Here is an 18,122-nt window from a genome sequence, read left to right as displayed (position 1 = left end):
AAAATCCACAAGATAATTCACCTCAAATGTGTTTGTTTGGAAAAGTCAGCTTAAAATTTCTAATTGTTGAATACATTAGTTTGGAAGTATACGTGGTTAGCTAAAAGGATGCTTTATATGTCTAATGAAGTAAAATAACCACTGCGTTAAATTCAAACTCCTGACACCCAATGACATGACCTGCTGAAAGGAAAATGTGCTACATTACCTTCAGTTGTAAATCTAAAATTGAAGTAATTCCTCACAAAGCCAAGCCCCCTATCTATATCCCGAAATAAATAAAACCTCTTTGCCTGGTGGACTCTTGTCAGTGACATTAATGCTGAATAATCTGACTTCCTGCAAAATTTGGAAACTAGTGTGCATGTGGAGAGAAATGTGGCAGCTCCATTTTTCTTTCTCTGCTAGATCTGGTGCATTGGAATAAGTATCTTCCTTTGATCAGGAACCTTGATAAAACTGACATTTGAACAGTAATCTTTGTTTCACCTGGTTCCCTTTTTCTTCTAGTTTGCAAGAATGAGAGTCTATTTTGTTTAACCACCATTAGTAATAATTAGAAATGCAGTGCATAACTCAGTGCAGATTTAACAGGAATATACATTGTGCCTCCTCAACACAGTTAATCAATACAAGTAATTGCCTTTTAACTTTTCTCATTAGTGAAATGGAAGATGCTCCAATCCATTACACAGTCCAATCCATTAAGGATCTGCATTCAACAGCAGCTCACTGGAGGTGAATAGGCAGTCAGCCAAAAGACATCCCAGCAGTGTATATTATGGGGCTATAAATGAATATTTCACTCAACATGATAACTGCTCCTTGCTTTGACGCAGTGAAACTAATGATTCCAACTCAAACTTTTTCAGTACAAGTAAAATTAACTTCCAGACAATACTGCTCAGTTGTAGGTTTGGATTAAGTTGGAAAATGTGACGCTGTGGTACATTTCGTAGCTGTTCCTCTGTGACCAAATCATGTCGTAAAATATGCAAAAACTCAGGTTTTGGATTTCTTTTAGGGTGTATCAATAAAAAATGATTTGATGTAAATAATTTTTATATTTCTACAATGTCACGAAATAAGAAAATAGAAAGAAACAAAAGATGCCTGGAATTTCCGAATGATTTCACAAGAGTTCTCAGCGAGGTGGAGCAAATGTCAAAAACAAGACACTTACATTGTTTCTCTGGGACTTGCACTGATGTCCAATTGGAGTTATGGCAACAGATAAAAAGACTTCTGTGGAAATTTTGGGCCATCAGTTAAAGAGGCAGTTAAGTTGCATAATATATAATTGACTCAAATTCAGCTGTTACTGACAGTACTGACCATGTTCTCATTGCTCCTAGTCCAGTGATGACCAAGTTCACACTGCTCCTCGTCCAGTACCGACCATGTTCACACAGATCCTACTCCAGTAATGATCGTGGTCACACTAGGGGCAATGTGTACATGGACCTTATGGTACTATTGCTTAGTGATTCCAATTCAGAAATATCCTTTAAGTCCTAGTCCACTGCTCATTTACAGCTTCTGGCAGGTATTCTCTTTACCTGTTTTTCGGAAGATATAGTTCCAGAAATGAGATGCCTGGTTCAAAGCTGCATCCAAATTGAGTAATGATTTCCATAGAAAATATACAACTAAACCCAAAACAAAATAGACTTCCCTGCATTCTATTCCCATGGCAATGTGGCAATTCTTGGAATATTCCAGATGGAGATTCAGAGACATTGCGGTATCTCACATTCCCAAACCTGCCCTTTGATCTGAGGAAATTTGTGAATAAATTAAACCCCCTATGAACTGTAGGCATCTCAGCCTGGATTTTCGCTCCCAGGTCAGGAGCACAGCATCAGGACAATTCCCAGCTCCACAAACTAGACCCGGGATGAGGCACCCTGGAAGTTGAGATTTTCATTCCAGGTTGGTAGGGCTGTCTGGATTTGGACTTGGAATAAATGAGGAGGCTTTTAGGTGCTGAGGCAAGCTGAGAAGAAGGTCTGTATCTCTGCTCCAGCGCTGTGTCCATGATTTCAAAAAGCAGTGCTCCAGCCCTCACCTTCACATTCCATCACTCCCTATTGGCACATCCGTGCAGTCCCTACCACTTATACCCCTCCACCTACTCCCCCAAGGCCTCTCATACCCTCCATGCCAACCTACGCCACTGTAGCCACTCCTTGTCTTTATAGTCCCTATGCCAAACATGCCCCCAAACCACTAATCTTCGATCTTACACCCAACATGTCAACTTACTCATAATTAACCATAAGCAGACCTCAGGGCCCATGTGTAGATTAAATAAAGTTAATGTACTACTGCAGACTTTAAGAAAACATTCATTCATAAAAACCCATTCGCTGCATTTACATTACTTTAACTACATCTTTATAAAAACATTTTATTCAATTGATTAATTCTTTATAAAACAAACATTGGAATTCATATTCCTATTTCAAAGAGTCTATAACCACTTGGACCTGTCAATCAAATTGAAATACTATTGTGAGAATAGAAGATTGTGAAATCAGTCACATTGCGCTAATCCAGTAATGGTGACCTTCAAGCGTAATTCAATGGACAGAGTTAAATAGCAAGTTTAATGTTTTTGGAGTTTATTGTGGAAAAGTGTGAGGTAATTCACTTTGGCAGGAATAACAGATGTGTGGAGTATAGGGCTAACGGTAGGACTCTGAATAGTGTGGATGAACAGAGGGATCTAGGTGTATGTGTACATAGATCCCTGAAAGTTGGGAATCAAGCAGATAGGGTTGTTAGGAAGGCATACAGTGTCTTGGCGTTTATTGGTAGGGGGATTGAATTTAGGAGCCGCAGCGTCATGTTGCAACTGTACAAGACTCTGGTGCGGCCGCACTTGGAGTATTGTGTGCAGTTCTGGTCCCCACATTATAGGAAGGATGTGGAGGCTTTGGAGAGGGTGCAGAGGAGGTTTACCAGGATGTTGCCTGGTATGGAGGGGAGGTCCTATGAGGAGAGACTGAGGGATTTGAGATTGTTTTCGTTAGAAAGAAGGCGGCTAAGAGGGGACCTTATTGAAACATATAAGATGATTAGAGGTTTAGATAGGGTGGACAGTGATAGCCTTTTTCCTCAGATGGAGAAAGCTAGCACGAGGGGGCATGGCTTTAAATTAAGGGGTGGTAGTTATAGGACGGATGTCAGAGGTAGGTTCTTTACCCAGAGGGTGGTGAGGGATTGGAATGCCCTGCCTGCTGCAGTTGTAAATGCGCCTAGTTTGGGGGCGTTTAAGAGATCCGTGGATAGGTTTATGGATGGAAAGGGTTTGGTTTAGGTTAGAGGGTCATTGTTTTTTAACTGGTCGGCGCAACATCGTGGGCCAGAGGGCCTGTTCTGCGCTGTAATGTTCTATGTTCTATGTACTACCTAGTCTAATCTGCACATGTCGTGTTTCCCATTCTTGGCTAATTGAAATTAGACATGACTGGAGACAGCTGTTGTTTTCTATGAGCAGCTGCCTCTGCAAATCATCCTTTTGCAAGTCCCACCCTGAGCCCGTTCCTGACCCACACAAAGGGTGAGTGCTGTGTCCAGGCATAGGATTTCCAGATTTTGGCCACTGCAGCTATTTTCAACGGAGAAGCTCTCCATCATTGCAAAAGTCCAGGATCTTGTCTCCACCAAAAAACTCAAAGTTATCATCATTGTTTAATGTTTTCCCACTTACAACTTGGATCTTATTAAATAAATATAGGCCCTTCATATAGTTCCAATTACTTTAGGTCAGTTTATCAGCCTCATATCACAACTTGTCATTTATCTCACATTCCAAAAAGAAATTCAACCTCCAAACTAAAAAAAACACATGAAACATACAAATCATGAAATTAGACATTTTCACAACATCTGAATCAAGAATGACCGCAGTGTCCGCAGTGTCAGTCCCGCAGTGACCGTGTCCGCACTGTCAGTCCCGCAGTGACCGTGTCCGCACTGTCAGTCCCGCAGTGACCGTGTCCGCACTGTCAGTCCCGCAGTGACCGTGTCCGCACTGTCAGTCCCGCAGTGACCGTGTCCGCACTGTCAGTCCCGCAGTGACCGTGTCCGCAGTGTCAGTCCCGCAGTGACCGTGTCCGCAGTGTCAGTCCCGCAGTGACCGTGTCCGCACTGTCAGTCCCGCAGTGACCGTGTCCGCAGTGTCAGTCCCGCAGTGACCGTGTCCGCACTGTCAGTCCCGCAGTGACCGTGTCCGCAGTGTCAGTCCCGCAGTGACCGTGTCCGCACTGTCAGTCCCGCAGTGACCGTGTCCGCAGTGTCAGTCCCGCAGTGACCGTGTCCGCACTGTCAGTCCCGCAGTGACCGTGTCCGCACTGTCAGTCCCGCAGTGACCGTGTCCGCAGTGTCAGTCCCGCAGTGACCGTGTCCGCAGTGTCAGCGCCGCAGTGACCGTGTCCGCACTGTCAGTCCCGCAGTGACTGTGTCCGCAGTGTCAGCGCCGCAGTGACCGTGTCCGCAGTGTCAGTGCCGCAGTGACCGTGTCCGCACTGTCAGTCCCGCAGTGACCGTGTCCGCACTGTCAGTCCCGCAGTGACCGTGTCCGCAGTGTCAGTCCCGCAGTGACCGTGTCCGCAGTGTCAGCGCCGCAGTGACCGTGTCCGCACTGTCAGTCCCGCAGTGACCGTGTCCGCAGTGTCAGCGCCGCAGTGACCGTGTCCGCACTGTCAGTCCCGCAGTGACCGTGTCCGCACTGTCAGTCCCGCAGTGACCGTGTCCGCACTGTCAGTCCCGCAGTGACCGTGTCCGCACTGTCAGTCCCGCAGTGACCGTGTCCGCACTGTCAGTCCCGCAGTGACCGTGTCCGCAGTGTCAGTCCCGCAGTGACCGTGTCCGCAGTGTCAGTGCCGCAGTGACCGTGTCCGCAGTGTCAGTGCCGCAGTGACCGTGTCCGCAGTGTCAGTCCCGCAGTGACCGTGTCCGCACTGTCAGTCCCGCAGTGACCGTGTCCGCAGTGTCAGTCCCGCAGTGACCGTGTCCGCAGTGTCAGTCCCGCAGTGACCGTGTCCGCACTGTCAGTCCCGCAGTGACCGTGTCCGCACTGTCAGTCCCGCAGTGACCGTGTCCGCACTGTCAGTCCCGCAGTGACCGTGTCCGCACTGTCAGTCCCGCAGTGACCGTGTCCGCACTGTCAGTCCCGCAGTGACCGTATCCGCAGTGTCAGTCCCGCAGTGACCGTGTCCGCACTGTCAGTCCCGCAGTGACCGTGTCCGCAGTGTCAGTCTCGTAGTGACCGTGTCCGCAGTGTCAGTGCCGCAGTGACCGTGTCCGCAGTGTCAGTCCCGCAGTGACCGTGTCCGCACTGTCAGTCTCGTAGTGACCGTGTCCGCAGTGTCAGTCCCGCAGTGACCGTGTCCGCACTGTCAGTCCCGCAGTGACCGTGTCCGCACTGTCAGTCCCACAGTGACCGTGTCCGCACTGTCAGTCCCGCAGTGACCGTGTCCGCACTGTCAGTCTCGTAGTGACCGTGTCCGCAGTGTCAGTCCCGCAGTGACCGTGTCCGCACTGTCAGTCCCGCAGTGACCGTGTCCGCAGTGTCAGTCCCACAGTGACCGTGTCCGCAGTGTCAGTCCCGCAGTGACCGTGTCCGCACTGTCAGTCCCGCAGTGACCGTGTCCGCAGTGTCAGTCCCGCAGTGACCGTGTCCGCACTGTCAGTCCCGCAGTGACCGTGTCCGCACTGTCAGTCCCGCAGTGACCGTGTCCGCACTGTCAGTCCCGCAGTGACCGTGTCCGCAGTGTCAGTCCCGCAGTGACCGTGTCCGCACTGTCAGTCCCGCAGTGACCGTGTCCGCAGTGTCAGTCCCGCAGTGACCGTGTCCGCAGTGTCAGTCCCGCAGTGACCGTGTCCGCAGTGTCAGTCCCGCAGTGACCGTGTCCGCAGTGTCAGTCCCGCAGTGACCGTGTCCGCAGTGTCAGTCCCGCAGTGACCGTGTCCGCAGTGTCAGTCCCGCAGTGACCGTGTCCGCAGTGTCAGTCCCGCAGTGACCGTGTCCGCACTGTCAGTCCCGCAGTGACCGTGTCCGCAGTGTCAGTCCCGCAGTGACCGTGTCCGCAGTGTCAGTCCCGCAGTGACCGTGTCCGCACTGTCAGTCCCGCAGTGACCGTGTCCGCAGTGTCAGTCCCCCAGTGACCGTGTCCGCAGTGTCAGTCCCGCAGTGACCGTGTCCGCAGTGTCAGTCCCGCAGTGACCGTGTCCGCACTGTCAGTCCCGCAGTGACCGTGTCCGCAGTGTCAGTCCCGCAGTGACCGTGTCCGCAGTGTCAGTCCCGCAGTGACCGTGTCCGCAGTGTCAGTCCCGCAGTGACCGTGTCCGCAGTGTCAGTCCCACAGTGACCGTGTCCGCAGTGTCAGTCCCGCAGTGACCGTGTCCGCACTGTCAGTCCCGCAGTGACCGTGTCCGCAGTGTCAGTCCCGCAGTGACCGTGTCCGCACTGTCAGTCCCGCAGTGACCGTGTCCGCACTGTCAGTCCCGCAGTGACCGTGTCCGCAGTGTCAGTCCCGCAGTGACCGTGTCCGCAGTGTCAGTCCCGCAGTGACCGTGTCCGCAGTGTCAGTCCCGCAGTGACCGTGTCCGCAGTGTCAGTCCCGCAGTGACCGTGTCCGCACTGTCAGTCCCGCAGTGACCGTGTCCGCACTGTCAGTCCCGCAGTGACCGTGTCCGCAGTGTCAGTCCCGCAGTGACCGTGTCCGCACTGTCAGTCCCGCAGTGACCGTGTCCGCACTGTCAGTCCCGCAGTGACCGTGTCCGCAGTGTCAGTCCCGCAGTGACCGTGTCCGCACTGTCAGTCCCGCAGTGACCGTGTCCGCAGTGTCAGTCCCGCAGTGACCGTGTCCGCAGTGTCAGTCCCGCAGTGACCGTGTCCGCACTGTCAGTGCCGCAGTGACCGTGTCCGCACTGTCAGTCCCGCAGTGACCGTGTCCACAGTGTCAGTCCCGCAGTGACCGTGTCCGCACTGTCAGTCCCGCAGTGACCGTGTCCGCACTGTCAGTCCCGCAGTGACCGTGTCCGCAGTGTCAGTCCCGCAGTGACCGTGTCCGCAGTGTCAGTCCCGCAGTGACCGTGTCCGCAGTGTCAGTCCCGCAGTGACCGTGTCCGCACTGTCAGTCCCGCAGTGACCGTGTCTGCACTGTCAGTCCCGCAGTGACCGTGTCCGCACTGTCAGTCCCGCAGTGACCGTGTCCGCACTGTCAGTCCCGCAGTGACCGTGTCCGCACTGTCAGTCCCGCAGTGACCGTGTCCGCACTGTCAGTCCCGCAGTGACCGTGTCCGCACTGTCAGTCCCGCAGTGACCGTGTCCGCACTGTCAGTCCCGCAGTGACCGTGTCCGCAGTGTCAGTCCCGCAGTGACCGTGTCCGCACTGTCAGTCCCGCAGTGACCGTGTCCGCAGTGTCAGTCCCGCAGTGACCGTGTCCGCAGTGTCAGTCCCGCAGTGACCGTGTCCGCACTGTCAGTCCCGCAGTGACCGTGTCCGCACTGTCAGTCCCGCAGTGACCGTGTCCGCAGTGTCAGTCCCGCAGTGACTGTGTCCGCAGTGTCAGTCCCGCAGTGACCGTGTCCGCAGTGTCAGTCCCGCAGTGACCGTGTCTGCACTGTCAATCCCGCAGTGACCGTGTCCGCAGTGTCAGTCCCGCAGTGACCGTGTCCGCACTGTTCTGGACTCTGCACTGGGCATATCTATCCTGTGGTTGATCAATGCAGAGTATTTTTATTTGCTCACCTGGCCAGAAATTGCCAACCCACACAAATTTATCCTGAGAAACATGATCTCTAAGTAAAATGAAACCTCACTCACTACCTCACATGATGACTCAGAAGTCTTGCAATTTATCACAGGCATTTAAACCAAACTAGAGTGATTGATTACAAGGCATTTCTGCAAGTTTATGCCCAGCCGTTTTGAGACTGTGCATCTACACTTGATCATTTGTACTCACTCGTGCACCCAGGCTGCCGAGATTGCAGTGGAAACTGGAAGAAGCGTATGCTGAAGCATGTTGCTATAGGGAATCCAGGCCTGAAGCTGCCTGAAGTGTGTTAGGCCTTCGGCCTGTACTTGCTGTGTTGGAGTCTGAATTGCTGCTTAAATTTTGGAACCTTTGGCTATGCTTTTGTTTATCGTTAACTTCAATAGTAATTTGTAGTGTTATGGACTGCTGCTTTAATCGTTGAGTTCAATAGTAATTCATAGCACCGTTGTTGGAAATCAGTCATATTGTGGATTGATTGCTGCTTTCCTCACAGTAGCATTTTGTGAGCTCTCGGTAATCAAATGTTAATCTGAAAAGTAATCCATGATAGCTGCTAGTAAAGTTGGTGAGCTGTTTGCTTGCAATATGTAGTCCTCCACCTGAGCTGATCGCAGATTGATTGCTGCATTGGTCCCAATAGCTGCATTACAATGATCGGCTCCTAGGAAGGCAGGCAACAAGACAGCTTCCAGCTCAGGACAGCAATAGGCTTCTCCCTGTCTGTGTTCCTCTGCAGCTGACTCACATCTGTCCAGAAATATGCAGAGGTGCAGATGCAAAACAAGTACAAATGTGCAGAAGGTTAAATGAACCTTGCTACGTTGTCACTCTGCACAGTGTTAGGATGTTTTTAGCTACAGAACTGCCAATTAAGTAGAATATCCCCAGAGATCAGTCCCAAACCACCGACCCCACAAATCAGAGATACTAAACTGGTAAACGTGATTCTGTGTCTGTTGAGACAAAATGCACAACCGATTAAAGGTAGGAATTGTTGAAAGTCTTTTGTGAAATATGTAAGGCAAGATAGCCTCCCCTGTGTGGAGGCAGGCAAGCACAAACATTCACTGCGAACAACCTGTCCCAAGGCCCTTTTCCCAGAAGCTATCTGTCCGCAAGTGTGTCAGAATTTTACCACCTCGCCCAACAGCGACTGGTAAGATCCATCTGAGGCCAGTGGAGAGCTGCGAGCCTTGCCCATCCCGATTCTGCAGTGGGTGTGCTGATAAAATTCCAGCCATGGCGTCAGCCACTTAAGGTCATTAAGCTGTCATTTAAGGTCCTTTGTCAGAGGCTGATTGGGGTTGGAGGTGGGCGGAGGGAGGATAGAGGGGTTCTGTCTCCACAATGGGGACTAAGTTGCTGATTATTTCCTACTTTTAAAAAAATTGAGATAGTAGAGGGTACCTCAACACAGAGGTGCCCTCTCTCAGATTATACCTCTTTCCAAGTTGGAGGATCACCTATTGGCCTCCCAGCTTCATGAGCCTACCCTAATGAAGTGACCCAGCCTTTGGTCATTAATTAGCCAAACTGGGGAGATCTCTGCTCGGGACTACTTCCCACACATCATGAGGTAGCCTTTACCAAGATGACAGATTGCCATATTATTGGAGGCTCACTAAGCCCTTTAGCACTCAAAAAATCTATGTTGCAATGACAACTTTCTAGGCCTGTATGTTTAATCCCTGGTGTAAGTCATTTACCTAATCTCAGTGTGGCCTGCAATAGAATCCCCCGGATGGTCTCAGCATCCTTGAATGAAGCAGAAAAATCAACCCGAGTCCCCAGTCCCAATGGATATGTAGCGATCCCTGCAAGAAATATGTGGGTAAATGTGAAACATGGACGGGATTGACTTCCATAGTTCAGCAATTTGGCCAACTCGCTTCCAAATGAGCACACAAAGAATGATCGCAGCAGTGTCGCTTGTGGACACTATCCTGTGCAGACTCCAGTGTGAGCAGCTGCTTTTAGGGACAAAAAGGTGAAAGAAAAAGAGAAAAATCAAAGTAAAAGTCAGAAGGAAATAATAGAAAACTAAGCAAACAGGATAAGGGAGCCTCTGACTCATTTTGCGTTTAAACTTTGCAGCTGCACAATCTTGGAACTATGCTTGTTTATAAGAAGTCAGACTCTTGTGAAGCAGGTCAGTTGGTGGCACGGTAGCACAGTGTTAGCAGTGCTGCTTCACAACTCCAGGGACCTGGGTTCGATTGCCGGCATGAGTCACTGTCTGTATGGAGTTTGCATGTTCTCCTCGTGTCTGCGTGGGTTTCCTCCGAGTGCTCCAGTTTCTTCCCACAGTCCAAAGATATGTTGGTTAGATTGATTGACCATGCTAAAATTGCCCTTTAGTATCCTGAGATGCGTGGGTTAGAGGAAATAGCGGGTAAATATGTAGGGATATGGGGGTAGGGCCTGGATGGGATTGTGGTCGATGCAAAGTCGATGGGCCAAATGGCCTCTTTCTGCACTGTAGGATTTCTATGATTTCTATGAAAGTTGAACTACAGATCCCATGACACATTGCAGCTCTACAATGAAATAAGTAATTTCGAATCTAGAGCCATGTTGCCAATTAATGTATTTTGCTGGTTTCATTTAACCTGGCGTCATGCACAAACTTTTTGAATAAACACCAGTGGGCTCCATTTTGCATGTTGTGCTGTGGACCTTAAAAGGGATTAGCTTCTTCTATAAGTTAACTCTGAGCATTTGGCAAATGTGAAGCCCCTGTTTAAATTTAGATTCTCACTTTCTACTTTAGGAGCAGGAGTTTGAAATGTATGAGGTGTTTGAAAACTTAGACAGCTTTCCAGCAGAGTCACCACAAAGGGAAGAAGTGTACAATACTCTTGTGAACATTTGATTTTACAGTACACAGTCTGTATTATGTTAATGGGATTATCTTTGCAGGGTCAGGCTGCCCTGTGTCTGACAGCTACTCACCGTCCCTGTCTTATTCCTGGATCATTGTTGGAACAGTTTGTTCACATCCACCAACAACTATGACTGAAAGAAAGAAAGTCTTTTTTCCATTGGTTGTTTCTCTCAATAGGATATGCACTCAAAGAAAGAAGTGGAGGGAGCATTTATTCCATATAGTCCTTCAACCAGAAAATTGTACAATACATGCTGAAAGAGGCCATTGGGCCCATTGTGTCTGCACTGATTCTCCAAATGAACATTCTCCTCCCCTCGCCCTCTAATCCTACACATTCTTCCTGTTAAAATAGTAGTCTAATTCCCTTTTAAATGCCTCGATTGAATCTGCCTCCATCACATTCTTAGGCAGTGTATTCCAGACCTTAACTACTCATTGCATGATCATTTTCTTTCTCATATTGCTTTTGCAAATGACCCTAAATTTGTGTATCCATGTGTTCTTGATCATTTCGCAAGTGGGGACAGTTTCTTACTCTCCGTTCTGTCCAGACTCTTCATAACTTGGAATACCCACATCAAGGCCGTGATTCTCCCATCCACACCCGCCACTTTTCTGGCGGATCCGGCCAGGAGACACACATCTTCGGCCTAGAACGCGGCTTTCCCCCAGAAATTCCCTCTCTAGTGCAAGCTAGGCGAAACTTCCAGCCTCGTTTTAATTCTTCATGAACTCTATAACTAGATTTTAAGAAGGTATTAATATGGCCCCATATTTTGCAAGAGTCCATTGTTTTTTAAAGTTTAATCATTTAAGTGCCATCGGGATTTATGGGTGCTACCAAGTATGCTCACACCATCCCTGCTTTTTAATACATTGCATTAAAATGATCAAGGAATGATCACTGCACATCTTCAGTAAATGTGTTGTAACCTTAACACATTAAAATGCTGAAAGACGAGATTTATGTAAAGGTGTTGTAGAAGTTTTTGGTGTGGGGGATGGGGGGATGCGGGGAGGTGCTGGTCGTGTAGAAGATTGCTTTGGCGTGTTATGTAGAGCAAAGCCATAACACAAACATACAGCCTTGCTTTCACTGCAAAGAGGAAATCAAGGTAACACAAAACCTTAATTTCTATGGGGATATTTCAGTAAATCAAACAGCGATAAGGAGAGCTAAAACTGCAAAATAGAACAGTTACAGATAAAGAGAGAGAAAATAAAAGGAGCAATCATGTGATGGCAAGCAGATTGAAAATGCTTACTTTTTATTTTGAGTGAAGTTGTGTATTAAGTGCATATTTCATGTTGCAGTAACAAATTAATATTACAATAGCTTGTTTGATTGCATAGTATTTTGGAAGAGAAGCAAACTAATTAGCCGGAGAAACCGTGAATCTGCCGACAAACCAAGAGTTAAATTCTTCTGCTTCAGCTGGTCTGTGCGGTGACATTGTGGAATGATGAGGCTCGATGTGTCATTCACTCAGAGGGCGGTGGGTGCGTGGAATCGGCTGCTGTCTGTGGTGGTGGAGGCAAATTGGATAGGTCTTTTACAGACTTCTGGATGAGTACATGGGACTTAATAGGATTGAGGGTTATAGGTCGGCCTTGTAGGGAGGGATATGATCAGCATGATTTGTGGGCCGAAGGGCCTGTTTGTGCTATAGTTTTTCTATGTTCTATCTGTCTTTTGCAAACGTACTTTGGACATGCGACACTGCAGTAGAGGCAGAATTTTTAATTAACGTACAGAGATTTACAAAGCTTCTCAGGAAACTGTGGAATTACTTGGGTAAAATTTGCAGAACAGGAAGTACTGCGTCCAAGCTGTTTAGTTATCTTGGGTTCTAACGTATTCTTTTCCCATTAGCTTTTACCTCATGATTGACTATTGACTTCTTACACTCTATTGTACTGTGTTTATCATTCTTTAGAAAAAAGATTCTAGTAATCCTCTTTTCTTGCAGTACATGACTGCTGCAGCACCTATGCAAGGGACCTACATTCCCCAGTACACTCCTGTGCCTCCAGCAGCTGTCCCTGTTGAAGTGAGTATATGGACCCTCCTCTGCATGGCTGAGTTGTACAGTTTTATTTTTTACCAAGCACTTTAGATTCATAATTGTTATTAAGCTTATTAAAATCCTAAAGTTAGGCACCAAATTTCACCCATACTGATGAGTTGAAAGATTTTTAGTTTGTTGTCAGAGAATCCTATGTGAAATGGGTTTGAGCAGTTTTAACCAAACTCTCGGTGGATATGAGCCACTTAATTGGCAATCTCACTCGGAAAGGTCAAGGGATGGTTGGTGTGTGGACTGGAAATTGTTACAGATGCAGTGAGGAGTACTCTTCTCAAGTTGACGGTCAGACACATTGGGCAGAATTTTCTGGCCCTTCCCGCAGGCGGGGTCTTCCAGTCCCGTCAGTGGCAGCCCCCAGCTGCAGCAGGTTCCCCAGCAGCGGAAGGGGTGGACCGCGCAAAATCCCGTAGACATCAGTGGGACCAGAAGATCCCCTCACTAGCCAATGGTGGGCTGCCGCTGCCACTGGAAAACATGCCATGGGGCAGGGGAGGGGGGATGGGGAAAATCCCACCCGAAGTTGGGGTAAGATAGCGAAGGCTGTACTCTCTGAGTCACGTGTATGCCTATAATGCTGACACTGTTCACTTCAGTCTCCATCAGTGATCCTCGTCTGATAAAAATCAAAATAAAGCTCAGACGTTTGTTCTCCTTCATGAAAATATGTTATTCCATTTTTGAAAGTAACTTTTCTTCGCCTTCTTTAGGTTCACTTTGATTTGTGCACTATCCCCTGGGCTGACTGGGTGAGCTTCACTCTCTCTCTTTCTCTCTCTCTCTCTTTTTCTTTCCCCTCTCCCTCCATTTCAGCTTTCTATTTCTATCTATTTTTTTTTGCTGCTGAAGGGATACAGGAGTAACCTGTATGATTTGCTGTCTGGTATTCTCTCTATCCCTATGAGTAGCTCCACCCAGCTGCCCCCCCATCAGCATCAGCAATGATGACTACCTGTAAAATCTGATCCTATGAGATGTGAAAAGCCAGTCTACTGGATTACTGGCTACCACACACACATTTTTAATGAAATTATTTATTTGGCATTACTTAACTTTTTAAAATATTTTTATGACTGACAGGATTTGGAAGTCTCTGTGAGAACGAACACATCTTGTTTGGTTGGAGAGTTTTCTGAACAGATTAAGCTGAGCCAAAACTGACTTCAAAGTCGAGCTCCAGCTCTCTTTCTATAAACCAAACAGTTTTTTGATCATGAATTTCCCTTTCACCAGCACAGTGTCAATACCATCTGATGCAGTGACTTTTGAAGCTGTGATTTGTCTTACCCAGGCACACCTCCCCTTTACATAATTCTGTCCTTCTGAGATATCTTTGACCTCCAGACTCTCCCACCAAATGGCCTCATCCTGTCACTACTGGTATTGTACCAGTGGAAGGTGAGAAAGTAGGAGCATGAGAAGGCCATTCAGCCCATCGAGCTTCTTCTGTCATTCAATAAAATCATGGCTGATCATTCACTTCAATGCCTTTTCCCCCACACTGTTCTGATATCCCTTTATGTCATTGGTATTTAAAAATCCCTCAATCTCTGCAGTAAACATTTTCAAGGGCTGAGCTTCCACAATCCTCTGGGTAGAAAATTCCAATGATTTATCACCCTTGGAGTGAAAAACATTCTCTGTATCTTAGCCCTAAGTGGCTTACCCCTTATTTTGAAATTGTGTCCACTGGTTCTAGCTTCCCCAACCAGGGGGAACATCTCACCGGCATCTATTCTGTCTATCCTTTAAAGTATTTTGTAGATTTCAATGAAGACACTTCTCAGTCTTCGAAACTTTAGAGAATACAGGCCCAGTTTCCCAAATCTTTCTTCATAGGACAGTCCCACCATCCCGGGAACAAGTCAGGTGAACATTCACCGCACTCCCTTATGGCAATAATATCTTTCCTAAGGTAAGGGTACTAAAACTGCACAGAACTCCAGTTTGTCTAACCAAGGCTTGGGGGCCATGCATACCTGGGTTTGTGACCTGGTGGGGAGTGCTCCTCCTACTTGGACAGCTCACGCCCATTGGCAGCAATGCCTGGCCATGCTTGAAGACCCCTTATCTACCCTTTAAACCAACCCCCTGACTGGCCCTGCTGATTCTGCCTCACCTACCTTTCCTTCAGGGCTCTTAACTACAATCCTGAAGCCTGGGCCTAGGCAATGCCAGCAGTTGCCACTGTTCCTTGTGAGCCTCCAGTAGTAGATTGCTGCCGGCCTTCGGGTGGCCAGCTGCTGTCCGAGGTGGGACATCTGCCCTGAAGTTGATGAGGACCCCGTCGCCAACCAGGTAAGTGCCTGATTGGCGTCAAATCAGGTCCAGGGGAGGGGACTGGAAAGACTGTAGTGGATCGCCACAGGCTCTCTAGCAGGTGGCAGAGCCCATCCCAGTGATTATTAAATTCCACCTGTTACGTTCGTTAGCCCTAGAAATGCAAAAGTTGTTTGCATCAAATCATTTAAAGATGTGGTTTAACACACTCAGATTCCTTATTCTGTCCTGCTCAATATGCTTGAGTCTTAAACCATGTCAGTACTTCTCATTGTGATTTTTTTTTCCACTTCCCTCATGACCAAATCTGATGTCTTTCTTGGTAAGATTGCCTGCTTAAAAAATGTCAGTATGTATTCCGAATTTGTGCTATGGTCCTGTCCTTCCTAGAAGTTGGTAGAAAGTGCCTTAACTCATTTCATTTAGGACCCTAACAACTGACAGAGTGGCAAAATTTAATCTTACAAGACAGGACTCTATTTAAGCCAAGGTTTCAAAAGCACATTGTTCTAAGCTAGCATGCAGTTGATTTATTTTTATTTGAAATAGTCATACTTTTAAAATAGTTTTATAATATTGTGTTTTTCTGCTTGTATTTAACAAAATAAAGTAACTTACAAATATACTTTCTCAAATACCACTGCCGATGTGCTGTCCATTGGCAAATAGATCAGAAAAATATGATTATAATTGTTTAAAAGTAGCCCTGAACAATATATTAATGGGACTTTTTCAGGTTTTATACTTAGTTTGATTTTAAAAAATGATGCATTAGAAAGAACAAAGTACACCAATCAATACAATTCCTGGAATTCAGCTATTCTGTAACCTTGATGAAGAAATAAGTTATATTCTTCTATAACATGAAGAATGAGAGATGCCATTATTTTGAATTTTAAAATAACAGAAAAGGGAACAGAGAAAATGAGAGCTGATAAGTGTTTTACAGCAGTTAATTCATTTAGTAAGACCAGAGTTTTGTTTCAAAGAATCCTGTTACTTTCCTTTTGCAGGAAGGTGCAAGAGTTTGGAGCCTGAATCATTGGAAAATGCATCATAAATAAGCTAATGATTTAAAGAGTTAGGAGCTAGAATCAAGAAATGTCCAGCACAGAGGTCAATTGAACAGATTGAGAGAATTTTGATTTTGGAAATGGGAGAGATGTTAATTGTGCTCTCACCCATTTTCAGTCAAATTATCTCCATTCAACTGCGGGGGGAGCAGAAAGCTGTTTACCAAAAATTGCTGATGGTGGTTTTCTTTCATTGTTAACAGTGTGTAGTGAACTACCATCACCCTCATGGAGGTGAGTCAAGGTCTCATATGATTTTACTTCCTTCTTAACTTCAGGGTGTCGTTGCTGATACCTCCCCACAGACAGTCGCACCTTCATCACAGGAAGCCAGTGGCCAACAACAACAGATACCAGTGGAAACGACCAATGATCATGCACCTACCTATTCTTACCAACAAGCTAAGTAAGTGATTGGATACAATTAGAGCAGCCAAGGATAATCAGGAGACATGAAATTTTCCCAGAAATTGGCAAAGGCTCCCTGCGGGCAGAAAAGGCGACATTGAAAGCCGTCGATGGCAATGACAGCTTTCTCCACCATATAGTCCAAGACCCAAAAAAAAACTTCAAGGGTCAGGTCCCACAATGTGTAGCGGGCTGCCCTGCCAGCAACTTAGAAACATGAGAATTGGAGCACCATTTTTAAAGGCCACCCAGCACATAGCAACCAAACCAGTTAACCCTGTAACCACTGCCCTCAACCCCAGAAACCCTCTTTATCCTCCCTCTGCCACACAGCACGACCCAGGAGCATCCTGACATTGACTGACATTGCCAGAGGGTGCCACTGCACTGCCAGGGCAGTACCTGAGAATGACCCTCTCTTTCACCCCTGCCACCACCCCCGGGTGCTGCACTCACCTCAGCTCCTTTGGGAGGTCTTCTTGCTAGGTGCATGCCATCAGAGACCAGCTGGGCTTCATGCAATTCTCCATCACACCGCATGGGTTTATTTTTTGTTTAGAGGGGATGATATTGCTGTATGTAAATGATAATTAGACGGTAATATATTCAAATGAAGTTCCCGATGTTGAACATCACTGACAATTGTGTCATGTGTTTACACCAACGTAAAACGTGACTTTGCACTCTTGCAATATTTTCCATTCCCATCACCAACCCAGGAGTGGAAAATTCTGGCCATAGGATTAAGAACTGAATGAATGCTTGGAGAGGTGATCTTGTTCATGTTGTGACTGACCCCTGATACATCATTTCCCCAGTAATCTACAGTGATGTCATCACTTCGCAGCTGACAAAATAAACTGAATCATTATCAGCAGACAGTCATTGCAAAGCATACGCAGTACATTTTTTACTCAAACCTGAGGTTCTTTTCCCTTAAAATCAATAAACATCACCCTCAAAGTCTCTGAGTTGGTTTGATATTCAAGCATCATCAATTAATGAACTTGAATTGGCTCAATTCACATGGATAACTAAGTTTAAGTTGGTTCTCACTCAAGAAGCCACTTTGCTCTCTTCCTCATGTTTTTATTGCCTTCACAAACCGGAAGTACTTTAAAAGCGAGGAATCTGATTCTGATTGACTCTGTCCTGAGACACAGTTGCCTCACCATTGTTCTGATAAATGAAGCAATTATTTTGAAGATCAGCTTTGAAGGCTGGATCAGTGCTCAATGGGTGCCATGTGGCTCAATGGGTGCCATGTGGAGTATTGAACCAAAAGGACAAGAATGGTTACATTTTCAGTTGCTGCGTTTTAAGTTAAATTAATTGAGCCAGCTTAGACAGTGGTAGAGACTCTACAGTTGGACTTGGTGATCCTAAGGGTGAGTGGAAGGAACTGGCCAGGACGTATGCTGACCATTTACCATTAGCATCTGCCATTTCTAAATCTGGATCATAGAATCCCTATAGTAGGGACCTGGCCGTCGGGTCTGCACCAGCTCTCCAAAACAGCATCCCACCCAGGGCCTCCCCTCCATCCTATCCCTGTAACCCTGTGCATTTCCCATGGCTACTCCACCTAACCTATAC

The 18,122-nt window shown here is 47.1% G+C and overlaps 1 protein-coding gene across 4 annotated transcripts in view; it reads left to right on the top strand.

Moving 5' to 3' along the window:
* LOC145354743 (RNA-binding motif, single-stranded-interacting protein 3) overlaps positions 1–18,122 on the top strand; it is a 615,155-nt gene that overhangs the window by 590,286 nt on the left and 6,747 nt on the right. For 2 of the 4 annotated variants that reach the window (XM_080206215.1, XM_080206195.1), the window contains 2 exons: positions 12,652–12,732; positions 16,397–16,524. In XM_080206215.1, the coding sequence (XP_080062341.1) occupies positions 12,652–12,732; positions 16,397–16,524 (209 nt within the window). Of the gene's footprint in view, positions 1–12,651; positions 12,733–16,396; positions 16,529–18,122 lie in introns of those variants that run through there. The other 2 variants (XM_080206224.1, XM_080206206.1) reach the window with 1 other exon arrangement.

This window comes from Carcharhinus amblyrhynchos, chromosome 2 (genome assembly GCF_965287045.1).
Source record: "Carcharhinus amblyrhynchos chromosome 2, sCarAmb.v2.hapA, whole genome shotgun sequence".
NCBI classification, from domain to species: Eukaryota; Metazoa; Chordata; class Chondrichthyes; order Carcharhiniformes; family Carcharhinidae; genus Carcharhinus; species Carcharhinus amblyrhynchos.
The sequence above is the reverse complement of the archived record's forward strand: the minus strand, read 5'-3'. Positions and strand labels throughout refer to the sequence as shown.